Source organism: Aegilops tauschii, chromosome 6, assembly GCF_002575655.3.
Source record: "Aegilops tauschii subsp. strangulata cultivar AL8/78 chromosome 6, Aet v6.0, whole genome shotgun sequence".
In the NCBI taxonomy this organism is placed as follows: domain Eukaryota; kingdom Viridiplantae; phylum Streptophyta; class Magnoliopsida; order Poales; family Poaceae; genus Aegilops; species Aegilops tauschii.
Genome location: NC_053040.3, coordinates 119,591,729 through 119,611,833, shown reverse-complemented (window position 1 = coordinate 119,611,833; position 20,105 = coordinate 119,591,729). Strand labels below are relative to the sequence as shown.

The 20,105-nt window shown below is 46.5% G+C and overlaps 1 protein-coding gene across 1 annotated transcript; it reads right to left on the bottom strand.

The window, feature by feature from the left end:
- Positions 1-14,626: 14,626 nt before the first annotated feature.
- Positions 14,627-15,703, bottom strand: LOC141025879 (uncharacterized). The gene has a single exon (XM_073501812.1). It carries the CDS (start codon positions 15,701-15,703, stop codon positions 14,627-14,629), a length of 1,077 nt encoding a protein of 358 aa, XP_073357913.1.
- Between the last annotated feature and the right edge of the window lie 4,402 nt (positions 15,704-20,105).

Below are 20,105 nucleotides of genomic sequence, written 5' to 3'. Positions count from 1 at the left end.
TAGAATGAAGTTTGAAGTGTCTGTGAATGCTCAAGGAAGTGTGCCTGTAAGGTTGTATCTTGAGATAGACCATGGTGCCCACTTGAAATTCTCTTGGAGTTCTTTTTCTGTCAGCAAACTGTTTCATTCTGTTTTGAGCTTTCTGCAAGTTCTCCTTGAGCAGTTGAGTCACTAGCTCTCTGTTTTGTGCTAACTCAACATTATCCATGGAAATAAATTCAGGCAGACTTGTTTCAGCAATAAGTGGTGGGGGAAATCCATACAGTGCTTGGAATGGGGTCATTTTCAGAGAGGTATGGAAAGAAGTATTATACCACCATTCAGCTAGGGCTAACCAAGAGTGCCATTTCTTAGGATGCTTGAAAGCCATGCACCTTAAGTATGATTCCAAGCACTGGTTGACCCGCTCGGTTTGACCATCAGACTGTGGATGGTAAGAGGTGCTCATGTGTAACTTCACTCCCAAGTTTTTGAACAAGGATTGCCACAGGTGACTAGTAAAATCTATCTCTGTCAGTTACTATTACTGCTGGTAATCCATGCAACTTAAAGACATTGTCAGAGAATGATCTAGCAACAGATTGTACTGAGATTGGGTGCTTCATGGATATAAAGTGAGCATACTTGGTGAATCTGTCAACAACAACCAGAATCAGATCTTTGTTTTCAGAGGGAGGTAGTCCTTCAGCAAAGTCCATGCTAATGTGATACCAAGCAAAATTAGGGATATGCAGTGGTTGTAGTAATCCAGGGTAGGGGGTGTGATCTGCTTTGTTGATTTGACAGACAGGGCAAGCTTTGACAAAGTCAACTACTTCCTGCTTGAGGTCTGGCCAATGAAACAATTGGTGCACTCTTTGATAGGTTGCGAATTCTCCAGAATGACCTCCTAGTTCAGACTTGTGGAAGGCCTGAATGATGTCTTGTTTGATATTAGTGTTGCTACCCACAACAATTCTGCTCTTGTATCTCAAAACACCATTCATAAATGTGAAGTGTTGTTTGCTCTTAGCGTTAATGGCTATTTCAGCAATGATGTCAGAACATTTCTTGTCATTCTTGTAGGACTTGACCACATCAGATATCCATGCAGGCTGTACAGTTGAGGCTATCAGGCTGTGTACAACATGTTTAATTTTGGACAGTGCATCAGCTGCTCTGTTCTCTCTTCCTTTCTTATACTCTATAGAGTAGTTATATCCCAGGAGCTTAACCAACAACTTGTGTTGTATTCCATCGGTGAGTTTTTGCTCTTGGATGTATTTCAGACTTTGTTGATCTATCCTGATTATGAGAGAAGAAGCAGCAAAATAGTGTTTCCATTTCTTGAGTGCTTCTATTATTGCCATGGCCTCCTTGTCGTAGGTGCTCATGCCTTGTGCCTTGGGCCCAATGCTTTTGCTCATATAAGCAAGAGGCTTTCCTTCTTGCATTAATACTGCTCCCAGTCCATATCCACTTGCATCTGCTTCCAGAATGAAAGGTTTCAGGAAATTGGGAAGAGCAAGTACAGGTGCGGTGGTGATCTTGTTCCTTAGTGTCTGGAATGCTTCCTGTTGAGCTGTAGCCCAGACAAACGAGTCCTTCAGAGAATCAAAGAGGGGTCTGCAGATTATCCCATAATTTTGTACGAATCTTCTGTATACCCTGTCTGTGACGCCCGGATAGTTAAGCTACAGTAATTCCCTGCTAATGATGGCACGTCACCACAATTACTGTTGGTAAACTCGCGATAATTCAAATCCTGTTTGAATTCAAATTTGAAGTGAAGTCAGACAACAAAAGTCTTCAAATATTAAAACCAAAATGTTCTGGATGTGACAAATGATCCCTTGGTAATATTGGTGGAGAATCCACATTTTTATAAAATATTTTAATGCTCAAAAATAAATAAATAGTAGCATAAGCGATTAAGTAAATGCCTTTTATTAACTATAAATACTAAACTATTTTATTCGGGTTTAAACTTTTTGTGGCAGTGAAGGATATTGCTTACTGATTTTGGACCAGCCACACATTTCTCAAAAAAATGGTTTAGTGCTAAAAGTAAATATAAAACACAAAAGAAAGAAAACAAAAGAGAAAAGAATAGAAAAGGATTTCAAAGTAAAGAAAAAGGCCCCCCCAGCTTTCTCCCTGGGCCTTATCCACAAGACCGGCCCTCTTACTGCCGTCCCCCTCCTCTGTTCATGAGGGGGGATCGTGGCAACGCATCCACGGCGCCATGGCCGGCCGTGGACACGCGCCGGGCATCCATGCCCCCCGCCTACTAGTTCCCCCGGACGCCCCTCTCTCCCTCCCCGAAACCCTAGCACCCAGATCCCCTTCCCCCTCTCGCTTTGCTCTCTCTCGCGCAAGGCCGAGCGCTTCCAGCGTCGTCACCCCATCGATCCCGTAGACACCAAGCTCTCCGGCGCTTGAGGCCATGTCCAGCTGCTGCGACGTCGTTGGCTACGTCAACTACATGGACGGGGTCAACCTTGGAGCCACTGCATCAAGGCCTGTGACATCGTCTTCTTCCTCGGCCCCAATGAACTTCGTCATCGATTCCGGCAACGTCGAGCCCTCCCCGAGCCCACCTTGCTCATCTACAGGCTCACTGTGAGCCCCTCTTCCTTTCCCCTCTGCTTCCCCCTCGGATTCATGCCCTATCACCGGCGTCCGCGAGCACCGAACTCCACTGTTCGCCATGGCCGATGGGGGTCGAGCACCCCATGCTCCTCTGCCCGAACCAGTGTTCCCAGTGTGCTCCTGGCACTGCCAGGAGGCCGATGAGCCCAACCGCTCGCCGTGTCGCGCCCTCTAGCCCCAGATCCACCACCGCCGTTGCTCCGGCCGCCGCCTCGCTCATCTCCTACGCCTCGTCGCACGCATCCGCGCACGCCCCGGCCGTCCCCTACTCGTTGGCCGCGCCGTGCTCGCGCCTTGCCCCGCACGGGCCCCACGGCGGCAAGGCCGTGTCTCCCGCGTCGTTGCCCCCGCTCTCGGGCTTCCCCCACTGCTCACCTCGGGCCTCTGCCGCGGCGCCTCCCCTGGCAGCCCGCCTGGCTCCCCTCTGCCCTGCCGCGCCGTGGCCGCGCTGGTTCCGCCGACCACTGCCGCGGCTCGCCCCCACCCCGGCTCCCCTGGCCGCCCCCGTCGCTACGCGCTCACCGCTCCCCCTCCGCCTGTTAGGCCACGCTCGGCCATGGCCAGGCCTCATCCTGTGCTCGCGCGGGCGCAACTCCCCTCTGTGGCCGGTTGGGGCCACTTCCAAGTGGGGCCGGCCCTTAAAAAAAGAAAAGAAAAGAAATATTAGTTAAATAATTAATTACTTAGTTAATTAATTATTTAGGATAATTAGTCTAACTACCCTATGACAGTGGCCCCCTCACTTAAATCCCCTGTTAAAATAAAGGACAAGTCATTGTGTCAATGACATGTAGGCCCCGCTGACCCTTTTGACCAGTCAATGTTGACTGGTCAACTGCTGAGTGTGCATGCTGACTGGACCCCCTGGCCTACTGTCATACACTCTGGCTATTTCAGCACTAGGTGACAAAACTTTATTCTGCTTATTATTCGAACTAAACAATTTCAAAAATTCTAGAAAATCATTAAAACTTTGATAAATCATAGAAAATAAACCGTAACTCGGATGAAAATACTTTGTACAAGAAAGTTGCTCAGAACGACGAGACGAACCTGAATACGCAGCCTGTTTGTTAGCCACGCGTCCCTAGCATAACGAACATGCAACAATCCTCCTCCGTTTCATCTGCCCAAAAACGCGAAACACCGGGGATACTTTCCTGGATGTTTCCCCCCTTCACCGGTATCACCTCCTACTGCGTTAGGGCACTCCTAGCACCATTACTTGTGTCATGCATTGATATGCATCTGTTTGCATTGTATTCATTGTTTCTTCCCCCTCTTCTCTCGCTAGACACCGAGACCGACGCTGCTGCTACCCAGTACGACTACGGTGTTGACGACCCCTCCTTCTTGCCAGAGCAACCAGGCAAGCCCCCCTTGATCACCAGATATCGCCTATTCCTTCTCTATACTGCTTGCATTAGAGTAGTGTGGCATGTTACTGCTTTCGGTTAATCCTATTCTGCTGCATAGCCTGTCCTTGCTACTACTGTTGTTACCTTTACCTGCAATCCTAAATACTTAGTATAGGATGCTAGTTTTCCATCAGTGGCCCTACATTCTTGTCCGTCTGCCATGCTATACTATCGGGCCGTGATCACTAGGGAGGTGATCACGGGTATATACTATATACTTTATATACATGGCACAGGTGGTGACTAAAGTCGGGTCAGCTTGTTGAGTACCCGCAAGTGATTCTGATGAGGGGGCTAAAAGGACAGGTGGCTCCATCCCGGTAGAGGTGGGCCTGGGTTCCTGACGGCCCCCGACTGTTACTTTGTGGCAGAGCGACAGGGTAGGTTGAGACCGCCTAGGTGAGAGGTGGGCCTGGCCCTGGTCGGTGTCCGTGGTTACATCAATTAACACGCTTAACGAGATCTTGGTATTTGATCTGAGTCTGGCCATTTGGTCTATACGCACTAACCAACTACGTGGGAAAGATATGGGCACTCGGCGTCGTGGTATCATCCGAAGCCTTCGTAACGTCAGCGACTGAGCGGCGCGCGCCGGATTGGACTGGAACACCTAGTAGGCTAGGTCTGCTTCCGGCCGCCCTCGCAACGTGCAGGTGTGCAATGGGCGATGGGCCCAGACCCCTGCGCCATAGGATTTAGACCGGTGTGCTTACCTCTCTGTTGTGCCTAGGTGGGGCTGCGACGTGTTGATCTTCCGAGGCCGGGCATGACCCAGGAAAGTGTGTCCGGCCAAATGGGATCGAGCGTGTTGGGTTATGTGGTGCACCCCTGCAGGGAAGTTTATCTATTCGAATAGCCGTGTCCCTCGGTAAAAGGATGACCCGGAGTTGTACCTTGACCTTATGACAACTAGAACCGGATACTTAATAAAACACACCCTTCCAAGTGCCAGATATAACCCGGTGATCGCTCTCACACAGGGCGACGAGGGGAGGATCGGATTATGCTATGCGATGATACTTGGTGAACTTACCATCTACTCTCTCCTACATGCTGCAAGATGGAGGCTGCCAGAAGCGTAGTCTTCGACAGGATTAGCTATCCCCCTCTTATTCTGGCATTCTGCAGTCCAGTCCACCGATATAGCCCCTTTACACAGATACCCATGCATATGTAGTGTAGATCCTTGCTTGCGAGTACTTTGGATGAGTACTCACGGTTGCTTTTCCCCCTTTCCTTTCTACCTGGTTGTCGCAACCAGGTGCTGGAGCCCAGGAGCCAGACGCCACCGTCGACGACGACTCCGACTACACCGGAGGTGCCTACTACTATGTGCAGGCCGCTGTCGACGACCAGGAGTAGTTTAGGAGGATCCCAGGCAGGAGGCCTGCGCCTCTTTCGATCTGTATCCTAGTTTGTGCTAGCCTTCTTAAGGCAAACTTGTTTAACTTATGTCTGTACTCAGATATGGTTGCTCCCGCTGACTCGTCTATGATCGAGCACTTGTATTCGAGCCCTCGAGGCCCCTGGCTTGTATTATGATGCTTGTATGACTTATTTTGTTTTAGAGTTGTGTTGTGATATCTTCCCGTGAGTCCCTGATCTTGATCGTACACGTTTGCGTGCATGATTAGTGTACGATTGAATCGGGGGCATCACAAGTTGGTATCAGAGCCGACTGCCTGTAGGAATCCCCCTTTCCAACTCCTTGGCCGAAGTTGACTCTAGTCATTGAAAAAAGTTTTACTAACATGGCTGTGCGGCTTACGGGCCCACGTCGCCAATGGGTGGTATTACGATCTTTTATTTCTCGTCTATATTCTGGGACTCTGATCGCTTTTCTTTTCGGGTTAAATGATTTTTTTAAAATCTAATTTTAGGTTCTCGAGAATACTTCTCCCGGAGAGCCCCTTCAGTCCAGATGACCGCCTGCTGCACCAGAAAATTTTGAAGATACTCTCCGATGTTTCCCCGAGACCCTGGTGCCCTTCGCCGTTGCAAATCCATGCCACCGATAAATCCCTATGGAAAGCTACATACACTTGTCGTCCATAACTTCATTTCCAATTGTTCTTGTTATTACAAGATACCCTGAAATACTTCGGATATTCCGAGAATCCTTTGGGTCTGCTGCCTTGCAGCTTCTTTTCCTGATGAATACATGTATGAATAATTCCTCACACTTACCGGGGATTCGTCCATCCCTAGTTGTTCAGGTGTTTCGCAAAATTCTTCGAAATGCCATTCGATCTTCCGAAATCCTCAGTAGCCTATTGCTCTTGATCTTCTTTACCTGCTTGCATAATGGTTACTTCCATATGTCTAGCAATATTCATTATAATACTTTGTTATCGACATTTTGATCATGCTAGATCAACATGTGTGTGAATGCACACAATCATCAGTTATTCCCTGAAAATTATCCTTCCAGCTCGGACGTCATTTTGAACATGAGCTGGTTGTCGACCAATCAAATTGCCACCGTTTGTGCCTCTAAGTCTATTCAATTTACTTGTCTTTTGATCAGAGCATCTGCTTTTGATCCCCCAATTTGGAAATCATAATTCCTTGCATTTAAGGTCTCGAATTATCCAGATTTTTCTATAATCCGATGCCTTGGCATTATTTCTTCTTCTGGCTGAACATATATACTCAAATCAGTTTCTTTGCGGTCCGCCAGATCCTTTGGTGGATTATTATCCGACCGTTCCTACATATTCTCAAAACCTTGAGTTCTTCCCCTGATACACAATGCCTTTGGTAAATTGTATCCTCTGTTTTCTCAACCATGCTCTGTTTTCGAGCTGGTGGTATTTACTATTGAAGCTTGTGGTATATGTTTCCACGATACCCTGACGGGTTGAATCTATGCCTTCCTTAATATGTGTGAACTCGGAAGTTTTCACGAGTCATACTCATCTGGTATTTCACCAGGTAAAACTTTCAACACTAATGCCTCTATCAAGGCGAGAAGTGAATGGAAGGTTATACATTGAAGAAGTGGGAGTCGACCTTGAACCCAGTGTTCATGCCCATGGAGACGATGTATAACTTATCATGGAAGCTGCTCGTAAAAATAATTACCCCCTTGTTATAAGTTCATCTTGTATCCGTGGTTCGATCATTTATGATCGTGGTTTCCGACCATGTTCTCCTCTAAATACCATTTCTTGGACAAGTTAAATCACTTGTCTTCTGCAGGTCAATACGCCTGCCCAACCTCTATTATGATCTACCTTTGAGTATTACCCCTGGTATCTCGAGGATATCTTACCATTGCACTACATCTTATAAACTTTGATGAAGTACTACCTTACCTTGTCTTTGTCACTTCATGGGTTCTGGGTGGTTTGTCAACCGAGAACACCGAATAGTGAATCGAGTCCGCACTCCGATTCAATAACTCTAAGTAATTTCGTTTCTTACGAGTTTAATAATCATTTAAGTCATTCCTAGCCTGATCGGCTATATCATTAGCATGCTAAATTTTAACTGTGCTACCTGGTCCTTAACCCCGGAGCACAACTTTCGATGATGAGCTAAGCTTACGTCGATCATCCTCTCATACCATTTCACCTTGAACAACAAGCTTGATTTCAAGTTTGTGTCCTACCCATGGTTCCAATAACCGTCTGCTTCATCATTCCTTTGACTTGATGTCGTCGCTGATTGATTACATCTTCATGAAATCTCTCGACAAATGTGTCGTGATCATCATCAACCTTATGAGCTCTTCCAGGATATCGATTGAGTTCATGATGAGAAATACCATCCTTGCCCTCGATGATCTGTGTTATCATCGACCACTTTATTGCCTTCCCACCAACACAAGCTTGTTCGTGTTAGGTGTTATACCTTGAGTTCCTTGCTATCCAGCAATTGTTCTTCTTTACCTTGGAACATTAACATCTCTTTTGCCCTCAATGTTGTGAGAATTTCACCACCTCTTAAGAATTCTTGGTATGGTGATACTTCTCACCATCACCATTATTTCTTGGGTCCTCGTGTTGATTCCAACCGGGGTACCAACAAGTGAGCGGTGTTGTTTGGATTCTTTCCTTCTAGCAACCCTATTGCTTTGAAGTTAATGGTCGACATTTCATTCTTAGACCATTGGTTATCGAATCACCACTATAACATCGGTCATGCTACCGAAGCCCATATTTCGGGTGCACCTTTCAATCAATGTTTAATTGTGTATGTTTTCCTCGAACATACATCATTATATCATTTGATCCGACAAATGTCATCTTCTTGTTCACATTATTGTGGAAATCCATCTTTTTGGAAATCTCAATGAATGGTCGCCGAGTCCATCAGCCACCTCCTCATCCTCTCCTTGGTTTAATGATGAACTCTTGTTTCGGAACTCGCTTCCATAGTTCAATTCCCGAGAATCTTGCGATGTCTTCTCGTCAATTTGTGTCGCACCTTTTCTTCTCAGGCATCCTGAGTCTGAGGTATCCTGACCCCAATCAGATCTGGAACTTGGTCAGATATGATGGTTGGAACATTTTCGAAGAGTCATAACATTGGTCCTTATATGACCCGCTAAGGTGATGTCATGCCAGCACACCTGGCCGGAGGACCTATCGTTACCGTTTCCTTTTTTTTGCAAGGTTATCCATTCTTCCATGAGGAAATGTAAGACTTATTCTATGACTTTTCCTGATGGATCATTTGTGTATCCTAAGTCTGATCTTTTGCTGATGACCATGTCAATGCTATCTCGAAGCATGTCTGTGGTACTCCGATTTTCAATAAGAGCATTTGAAGAACAATGCTAAATTTTCTTTGTCCATTATCCAAATACCGTTGTTTGGGTTATGTCATGAAATTCCTCTCCCCTTACCTAAACGGTTATCTACTTTCTATCCTGTCATGGATGTCATGCTCTGCTTGTCCTTGGAAAGGATATATCCCTGAAACATGTGTTTAAACACATTTACCTTTCCATTGTTCTGTTTAATCTGATAGACACTTTTCCCTTTCCATTGGTTTGTTTAAACCCTTTCTATGATTTATATGATCTAAGCAGTAATAAGTCACTGCTTTTGTAAGCACCTTGGTGTACCAATCTGTCAGTAAGAACCTGTTACTATTGTTGATGACATTTCGGTAGCCACCGATGGATGAGAACCTTGCCTATTGGCCCACCTCGTTCAATGAGCAGGAAAATGGTTCTCTTTGTCCCTCTCCCTTGGTATCGATGTTGTTGCCGACATAACTGACAGGCTACCTTCTGACAGGCCTTGCTATCGCAACTGTGCAAGATGTCAGCCCCCTTTCTACTTTAAACCACATGGTGGGCCCATAACCCACAGTTCCACAAGATCGAAACCTGACTCTCCTGTACACCCCCTGTTCCCAAAGTTATTCCTCAGGCGTGGCCTCGTATGTAATTCACGGGCCACCGTCCCAAGTGATCTATTCTGGTAACAGACGCAATACTCAATCTCGTTGCTCTGGACCCCTTTCGCCTGTTGTTTCAGACATCGAACGATTGCCTATTCGTTTGAAACTTCTCATGGTACCTTCTTACTCTGCTCTCGATAACTTCTTAAGTTTCAATTCGAGAGATACTTATGCTTCTCCCCCTCGGTTAACCGTCCGATGATCAATTTTGTTAGAATCCGGCCTTACAGAGTTCCCCCCTCTTATCCTTTCGTAAGTCCGATGGAGTTCCTGAAGAAAGGACGCCGACTTCATCATGATGACCTGAAGCAGAGAAATGAAAACATCAATGTAATGGATCGACCTCTTCGAGAAGAGCAATCAAGACTGAGAAGACTCGTTAGAATTTCGTAACCAAAACCCTTCCCCCTTACTCTCCCTCTTAAATCTCGGGACGAGATTTCTTGTAGTGGGGGAGAATTGTGACGCCCGGATAGTTAAGCTACAGTAATTCCTTGCTAATGATGGCACGTCACCACGATTACTGTTGGTAAACTCGCGATAATTCAAATCATGTTTGAATTCAAATTTGAAGTCAAGTCAGACAACAAAAGTCTTCAAATATTAAAACCAAAATGTTCTGGATGTGACAAATGATCCCTTGGTAATATTGGTGGAGAATCCACATTTTTATAAAATATTTTAATGCTAAAAAATAAATAAATAGTAGCATAAGCGATTAAGTAAATGCCTTTTATTAACTATAAATACTAAACTATTTTATTCGGGTTTAAACTTTTTGTGGCAGTGAGGGATATTGCTTACTGATTTTGGACCAGCCACACATTTTTCAAAAAAATGGTTTAGTGCTAAAAGTAAATATAAAACACACAAAAAAGAAAACAAAAGAGAAAAGAATAGAAAAGGATTTCAAAGTAAAGAAAAAGCCCCCCCCCAGCTTTCTCCCTGGGCCTTATCCACAAGGCCGGCCCACTTACTGCCGCCCCCTCCTCTGTTCATCAGGGGGATCGTGGCAACGCATCCACGGCGCCATGGCCGGCCGTGGACACGCGCCGGGCATCCATGCCCCCCCGCCTACTAGTTCCCCCGGACGCCCCTCTCTCCCTCCCCGAAACCCTAGCACCCAGATCCCCTTCCCCCTCTCGCTTTGCTCTCTCTCTCTCGCGCAAGGCCGAGCGCTTCCAGTGTCATCACCCCATCGATCCCGTAGCCACCAAGCTCTCCGGCGCTTGAGGCCATGTCCAGCTGCTGCGACGTCGTTGGCTATGTCAACTACATGGACGGGGTCAACCTTGGAGCCCCAGCATCAAGCCCTGTGACATCGTCTTCTTCCTCGGCCCCAACGAACTTTGTCATCGATTCCGGCAACGTCGAGCCCTCCCCGAGCCCACCTTGCTCATCTACAGGCTCACTGTGAGCCCCTCTTCCTTTCCCCTCTGCTTCCCCCTCGGATTCATGCCGTATCACCGGCGTCCGCGAGCATCGAACTCCACCGTTCGCCATGGCCGACGGGTGTCAAGCACCCCGTGCTCCTCTGCCCGAACCAGTGTTCCCAGTGTGCTCCTGGCACTGCCAGGAGGCCGACGAGCCCAACCGCGCGCCTTGTCGCGCCCTCTAGCCCTAGATCCACCACCGCCGTCGCTCCGGCCGCCGCCTCACTCATCCCCTATGCCTCGTCGCACGCATCCGCGCATGCCCCGGCCGTCCCCTACTCGTTGGCCGCGCCGTGCTCGCGCCTTGCCCTGCGCGTGCCCCACGGCGGCAAGACCGTGTCTCCCGCGCCGTTGCCCCCGCTCTCGGGCTTCGCCCACTGCTCGCCTCGGGCCTCTGCCGCGGCGCCTCCCCTGGCCGCCCGCCCGGCTCCCCTCTGCCCTGCCGCACCGTGGCCGCGCCGGTTCCGCCGACCACTACCGCGGCTCGCCCCCACCCCGGCTCCCCTGGCCGCCCCCGTCGCTACGCGCTCACCGCTCCCCCTCCGCCTGTTAGGCCGCGCTCGGCCATGGCCAGGCCTCGTCCTGTGCTCGCGCGGGCGCAACTCCCCTCTGTGGCCGGTTGGGGCCACTTCCAAGTGGGGCCGACCCTTAAAAAAATAAAAGAAAAGAAATATTAGTTAAATAATTGATTACTTAGTTAATTAATTATTTAGGATAATTAGTCTAACTACCCTATGACAGTGGCCCCCTCACTTACATCCCCTGTTAAAATAAAGGACAAGTCATTGTGTCAATGACATGTAGGCTCCGCTGACCCTTTTGACCAGTCAATGTTGATTGGTCAACTGCTGAGTGTGCATCCTGACTGGACCCCCTGGCCTACTGTCATACACTCTGGCTATTTCAGCACTAGGTGACAAAACTTTATTCTGCTTATTATTCGAACTAAACAATTTCAGAAATTCTAGAAAATCATTAAAACTTTGATAAATCATAGAAAATAAATCGTAACTCGGATGAAAATACTTTGTACATGAAAGTTGCTCAGAACGACGAGACGAATCCGAATACGCAGCCCGTTTGTTAGCCACACGTCCCTAGCATAACGAACATGCAACAATCCTCCTCCGTTTCATCTGCCCGAAAACGCGAAACACCGGGGATACTTTCCTGGATGTTTCCCCCCTTCACCGGTATCACCTCCTACTGCGTTAGGGCACTCCTAGCACCGTTACTTGTGTCATGCATCGATATGCATCTGTTTGCATTGTATTCATTGTTTCTCCCCCCTCTTCTCTCGCTAGACACCGAGACCGACGCCGCTGCTACCCAGTACGACTACGGTGTTGACGACCCCTCCTTCTTGCCAGAGCAACCAGGCAAGCCCCCCCTTGATCACCAGATATCGCCTATTCCTTCTCTATACTGCTTGCATTAGAGTAGTGTGGCATGTTACTACTTTTGGTTAATCCTATTCTGCTGCATAGCCTGTCCTTGCTGCTACTATTGTTACCTTTACCTGCAATCCTAAATACTTACTATAGGATGCTAGTTTTCCATCAGTAGCCCTACATTCTTGTCCGTCTGCCATGCTATACTATCGGGCCGTGATCACTAGGGAGGTGATCACGGGTATATACTATATACTTTATATACATGACACAGGTGGTGACTAAAGTCGGGTCAGCTCGTTGAGTACCCGCAAGTGATTCTGATGAGGGGGCTGAAAGGACAGGTGGCTCCATCCCGGTAGAGGTGGGCCTGGGTTCCTGACGCCCCCCGACTGTTACTTTGTGGCGGAGCGACAGGGCAGGTTGAGACTGCCTAGGTGAGAGGTGGCCATGGCCCTGGTCGGTGTCCGTGGTTACATCAATTAACACGCTTAACGAGATCTTGGTATTTGATCTGAGTCTGGCCATTTGGTCTATACGCACTAACCAACTACGTGGGAAAGTTATGGGCACTCGGCGTCGTGGTATCAGCCGAAGCCTTCGTGACGTCAGCGACTGAGCGGCGCGCGCCGGATTGGACTGGAACGCCTACTAGGCTAGGTCTGCTTCCCGCGGCCCTCGCAACGTGCAGGTGTGCAATGGGCGATGGGCCTAGACCCATGCGCCCAAGGATTTAGACCAGCGTGCTGACCTCTCTGTTGTGCCTAGGTGGGGCTGCGACGGGTTGATCTTCCGAGGCCGGGCATGACCCAGGAAAGTGTGTCCGGCCAAATGGGATCGAGCATGTTGGGTTATGTGGTGCACCCCTACAGGGAAGTTTATCTATTCGAATAGCCGTGTCCCTCGGTAAAAGGACGACCCGGAGTTGTACCTTGACCTTATGACAACTAGAACCGGATACTTAATAAAACACACCCTTCCAAGTGCCAGATATAACCCGGTGATCGCTCTCACACGGGGCGACGAGGGGAGGATCGCCAGGTAGGATTATGCTATGCGATGATACTTGGTGAACTTACCATCTACTCTCTCCTACATGCTGCAAGATGGAGGCTGCCAGAAGCGTAGTCTTCGACAGGATTAGCTATCCCCTCTTATTCTGGCATTCTGCAGTTCAGTCCACCGATATAGCCCCTTTACACAGATACCCATGCATATGTAGTGTAGATCCTTGCTTGTGAGTACTTTGGATGAGTACTCACGGTTGCTTTCCCCCCTCTTTTCCCCCTTTCCTTTCTACCTGGTTGTCGCAACCAGATGCTGGAGCCCAGGAGCCAGACGCCACCGTCGACGACGACTCCTACTACACCGAAGGTGCCTACTACTATGTGTAGGCCGCTGACAACGACCAGGAGTAGTTTAGGAGGATCCCAGGCAGGAGGCCTGCGCCTCTTTCGATCTGTATCCTAGTTTGTGCTAGCCTTCTTAAGGCAAACTTGTTTAACTTATGTCTGTACTCAGATATTGTTGCTTCCGCTGACTCGTCTATGATCGAGCACTTGTATTCGAGCCCTCGAGGCCCCTGGCTTGTATTATGATGCTTGTATGACTTATTTTGTTTTAGAGTTGTGTTGTGATATCTTCCCGTGAGTCCCTGATCTTGATCGTACACGTTTGCGTGCATGATTAGTGTACGATTGAATCGGGGGCGTCACACTGTCAGTCCTAGGAAACCTCTCAATTGAGTAGTGTTTTGTGGTTCAGGCCAGTTTACTACAGCTTGAATTTTGATGGGGTCAGTAGCAACTCCTTCAGCAATAATGACATGTCCCAAATACTCAACTTGTTGCTGCCCAAAAGTGCACTTGGAAGTTTTTGCATACAATTTGTGCTCTCTGAGTAGGAAGAAAACCTATTTGAGATCTTGCACATGTTCTTTCAAAGTCATGCTGTAGACCAGGATGTCATCAAAGAAGAAAATCACACATTTCCTTAGCAGAGGTCCTAACACAGAGTGCATCAAGGAATGGAATGAAGGGGGTCCATTAGTAAGTCCAAAGGACATTACGAGGAACTCAAATAATCCCATGTGTGTAGAGAAAGCAGTTTTCTCAACATCTTCAGGTTTCATTCGAATTTGATGATATCCACTTCTCAGGTCTATTTTTGTGAAGAATTTAGCTCCATGTAGCTCATCAAGGAGGTCCTCGATCACAGGAATAGGATACTTGTTTTTTATGGTGATAGCATTTAATTTTCTATAGTCAATGCATAGTCTCCATGTGCCATCCTTTTTCTTTACTAAGATAGCAGGGGCTGCATAAGGACTGGAGCTAGGCTATATTATTCCTGTTGCAATCAGCTTTTTGATTATTTCCTCCAAAGCATCCTTTTGATGATGAGGCAACCTGTAAGGACTTTGATTTACAATTTTGGCTCCTGGCTGAAGTGGTATTGCATGGTCACAGTGCCTAGAAGGTGGTAATTCAGTTGGCTCTGCAAAGATATCTGCATACTCTTCTATGAGGTGTTGTATGATAGGAGGAACTGCTACAGTAGGTTCTTCTTTTTCAGTACTGCAAGCTGATACCATAAGGAAAATTCCACAGTCTGCTTGTTCCAATAGTTTGACCAAGTTGGAAGTTTCCTTGATTGTTGCAAGGGAAGGCATAGTTTCATCTTTGAAAGTTACTTTGTGTCCCTTGCTTTTAGTGATTCTCATGATCATTTGTATGAAATCCAGTTCTATTGGACTGAACTGTTTTAACCAATCAGCCCCAAGGATTATGTCATACCCAGATAACTGTAGGACCTTAAAGTCTCTTGTGAATGGTTCTCCCTGAATACTGTAATTGCAGTTATAGCAAGTGTGCTGACTCCACAGTACTCCTCCATTTGCAACCTGGACTTTCATTTTCTTGCTTGTTACTGGCTTTTCAGGAAGTTTTGCTGCTAGTTCAGATGATATGAATGTAGAAGAACTACCACTGTCTATGAGAGCAGTTGCCATAATGTTCCCAATCTTTACATTAACTGTGAAAGTAGTTTTGCTAGTGCCCTTGCCCATAACAGCATGCATGGACAGCTGAAGAACTTCATCTTCCTGCTGTTTTTGGAACTCCACAAGGTCTTCCTCACTTTCAATTATGTATATCAGCTCAGGATTTTCAGTAGTTGTAGCTTGTAATGCTTGGATCATATTTTTCTGGGTTAACTTGCAAACTTGTTTGTGGCCCGGGGACCAAACTTCTTTACACCTCCAGCAAACTCCTTTCTGTCTGGCTTCCTGAATAATAGCTTGATTGGGCGCGGTATTTGCAGTAGGAGTTGTGGTCTTTGGCATGTCGAAATTGACCTGCCTCTTGACTCCAAAAGGAGTAAAAGATGTCTTCTTTGGTGGAACAACACTTTCCATTCTTCTAGCTAGCCACATACTCCCTCCGTTCCAAAATAGAAGACTCAACTTTGTACTAACTTTAGTATAAAGTTAGTACAAAGTTGAGTCATCTATTTTGGAACGGAGGGAGCAGCTGTTTGCAGATCCTTAGGTTTGTGACATTCCAGATGAGCTTTGATATAGTCAGATAAGCCTGCAATGAAGCTTGTGACAAAATAATCCTCGGGCAAGGAGGGATTGTCCCTTCTCATCATGTTGAGCAAACTTTTCAAACTTCTGAATATATTGAGTTACTGATCCAGTTTGAGTCAGTGCATGGAACAGTTTGACATTTTCAGTAATGGAAGCTACAGAAAATATGTCTCCCAAATATCTATAGAATATTTTCCAGGGCAGTGTTTGAATGTTATACCCAGTGCCTCTCCACCGTTGCACAGCCTCCCCTTTGAGGTAGGACACTGCAAAAACTGTCCTTTGCTCCAGTGGTGTTCTGGCATTGTCAAAGTACTGTTCAATAGTTTGAATCCAGTGGTCAGCATCTTCTCCCTCAAATTCTGGAATGTTGTATTTGGTCGGCTTTACAACAGCAACCTGCTTTCTATTCTCAATTGTATTGTGGTTGGAGTTCTTGTGCTGTTTTAGTCCAGGGTCAAAAGCTTCATCTTCAGAGTAGTAATGGCCTTGGTCTTGCTTCTGCATTTGCTGATTTCCTGTTTGCTGTTGGCCATAGTTAGGATGCCTGTAAGGGAGTCGTTGCGGCTGTTCTGCTTGATGTTTTTTGCCCGTTGGATCCATGACCACTGTGGTAACTAGACCATGGCTTCTGTTAGGTGGAACATCCTGGTTGATGCTGCCCTGGCCGGGTGATAGAGCTATCGGGCGAGTGGTGTTGAGGTTGTCTGGCGTAGCAGGTAGTGCTGGGGCAGTAGCTTCTGCAGGTTGCTTGCCCAAGAATGGCTGCTCAGCGAAAAAACGGTCAAAGATGGACTGTATTTTGCTGAAACTGCCCTACAGTGTTGCGAAGTTCTTCTTGACCGAATTTGCAAATTCAACAAATTCCTACTTATCTGTAGCACGCTATTGTTGCAAGGTTTGGACATCCAGTTGCAGAGACTTGAGCTCAAGCTCCATGGTGTCTGACGTCTCGGTGGAACGGGCCATCGCAGAGGGCTTTATCGAAAGCGGTGAACTTTCGTACCTTCTGAGATCAGATCGGGAGGGTTGGGGAGGAATTGTACGACTACCGTCAACCTAACCCGAGCACCTGGATTCTCCGCCGCCAATCGCCGCCGCCGCCCGCCTCCGAAGTGTGCCAGAAAGGGTGGGTGGTGGGATTTTAAAACCAAGGAATTGCTCCCCGACAACCAATCCTTGCACCTATCTCACACTCGAGCAGTCTACCGCCGCCTGCGCCACCGGTGTTGCTCCGCCGCCGGAATCTAAAGACGAGGGGGGGAAGGATTTTACCGGCTAACCGAACTCCAGCTCGTCATCAAATCCATCACGCCGCCGAGGATGGATGGCTCTGTTACCAATTGTCACGATCAGGACTCACAAACATGAAGAACAGAGAGGAATTCACCAACGCTAGCCCCGCTTGAGGAGGAAAGCTAGCTAGGGTTCTATTTCAGAAAGGGGAAAGTAGCAGCAAGGCCAACTTGTGGCGGCTAGGGTTTAACCCGATTACAATCGATGCCCAGCTCACAGCGAGTCCAGGACTTTATATAGCTAGTCTCAGGGTAAAAGAGCAGCGACAAGTGCTGACTAGGAACAGTCAAAAGTAGTAGTAAAAGGTAAATAAATTGAGGCCGTTCGATCAAGATCTTGCGTCGTCTTCTAGGCTTCTATCTTACTGGTTCAGAGGGATGTGTTGGAGTGTTGGATCTTGATCGAAGGGCGTAGGATGTGTGCTGGCTGATGAACAGTTAACTAAACTTGATCTTCAGAAGAACAGGGCGTGACAATTTAGTGCAATAAAACAGTACATCTCCTGCTGAGATTTTCAAAATTGAAGCTAACTGGTGTTGATGTTGTGCAACGGCGAAAGTTAGAATCTTTGAAATAAATGGACAAAGTAGTTTCTTCTGTATATTAGATTGGACAATCCTTATCTACTAGAAGTACATAGTTGAATCTTAAATCAAGAGGACGGTATCTAACTGGTCTTTCATCTAATTTTCGTTTTAAGGAACCGGAAAGTTTAGTGAAGTCAATACAATGGGCAAGAGATCAGTTAATTTGTTATTCTTGTTGCTAATAAAGCATCTTTTTAGGACAATCCGTTAAGAGAGACCTGAAGGATTGGAGTATCAACAAAGAGCTAGCTATGGACAGGGGTGCGTGGAAGCTTGCTATCCATGTGCCACAACCATGAGTTGGTTGTGAGATCTTATGGGTTTCACCTCTAGCCTACCCCAACTTGTTTGGGACTAAAGGCTTTGTTGTTGTTGTTGTGGTGGTGGTTGTAGCAAGATTTTGTGCTTACATTTGTACTGTGGATGTGTAGAAGCAACCACATTGTTGGTACCTGAAGGCGCACTCAACAAGATTATCAACCCTTTTCTTATTTGGTTTGCACCTCACTATCATACATTCCATTGTTTGTTAGTCATGTACTTCCTCCGTCCGTAATTACTTGTTGGAGAAATGGATGTATCTAGACGTATTTTAGTTCTAGATACATCCATTTTTATCCATTTTCGCAACGAATAATTCCGGACGGAGAGAGTAGGTGACAAGTGATCATCTACTTATTAGAAGTCTACAAGTCGGTATATTTTTCTCTTAAACTCATCACCTTGGTATTTTTTGTGTGTTCTTCAAGTCTTGACGTGGATGACATCTAGGGGACTTGGTGGCTTTGTTTAAAAATATTCTGTAAAAAAAGGATAATAAGAAAATTCCAAAAAGGAGAACTAATTAAAAGGATTTTATTTTTATTTTCCCATCCTCACGGCCTTTCTATCTTTCTAATTAATACGGAAGTTAGTTGCCCCCAACTCCAGGGAATGGGTCAGCCAGTATAGAATTCCGGGAGGAAGAATTTACAAGTTGGATTTCTACCCATGGAAGCGACGGGGATACCCACTGGGAATGAGACTACCTAATGATCCCTCGGTGTTCAAACTTGCTTGGTTCCAGTCTATGATACTTTGCTACCAGACTAGTCCTTGCTTCCAGTGAAATTACCAAACTGGCCATGTTCAGATAATAATGGCAAACACAATTATAAAAATGCAAACCATTCCATCCTCCACATAACCTGGCTATTTTTTAATTAAGCTCAAGCATAACCAATTATTTGGTCATCACCAATTTGGACAGATGGGTAGATTCTGGACACAGAAAAACATACCCTAGCCTTCGAAAACCAGGCGAAGGCAGATGTTGGTTGCAAACTGCATGGCAGACATGTTTCTTAATTAAATAAACTAGCTACATATCTCACAGCAATAAAGTTTTCAGCTCTCTCATCCTATATAATTGAGTTTATGCGCACTTGGATCAGATACTGTAGTTGCTTCTTTCAATTTGCAACAGGTATGGAAAAATCAATAACTTTGCACCTATAAGGCCACTCTAATTTAGCACCTGGAACCAATTAAAATGAAAACCACCATGGAGCCACATCCCAGTCCACATCCATAAGTTGCCGCCGTGGAAGGCACCTAGCCCAGAATCCACAGTGCTGAGGGCGGGAGCAAACAAAGCAACCAAGGAGAGACAGGGAGAGATAGCATGTGCGGTGCTGACCAACATGGCAGCCTGCATGGCCCAATTGTTTGGTTTTCCTCCTCCTACTTGATGCAAAGTGAATTTGGAATGGCTCCACTATAGCAAAGCGATTGGTTTTCATATAGCTGGTGCAAAGTGAAGAAGTAATGACAACACCTAGTCCAAAAGTTCAATAAACTCTCTACTTCGCGAGGTTCTCGTAAGTTTCATTCCCGAGTGCTCTCTCTCTCTCTCTTGTTACCATCTTCCTTGTTATTAATAATCAAGTGAAAAAACCACCTACTGTTGCAGCACAAATCATCCATGTCCTCCGCACTTCCTTCTGGACAAACTCCCTACGAGCATTTGAAGAGCTGGAAAGATGCCATAATTAGCGTTCCTCGCCCAAAAAAAGGAACAACTGAAAAATAAGTTTTATGAGGAACACATATTATATAGATCTATATACCTCTCAATGATGCGCGTAAGGATATCATTACTCAATGAGGAAACCTTGGTTGCTCGAACCCTCTCAATGATGCGCGTAAGGATATCATTACTCAATGAGGAAACCTTGGTTGCTCGAACCACCTCATACCGTGCATCTAACTATACAAATACATATGAAATAGTTTGATCAACAGTGAAACATAAAATCTTCTGAAGACAGGTAGGTAAGCTGAAGCAAGGATTCATCATAATAACC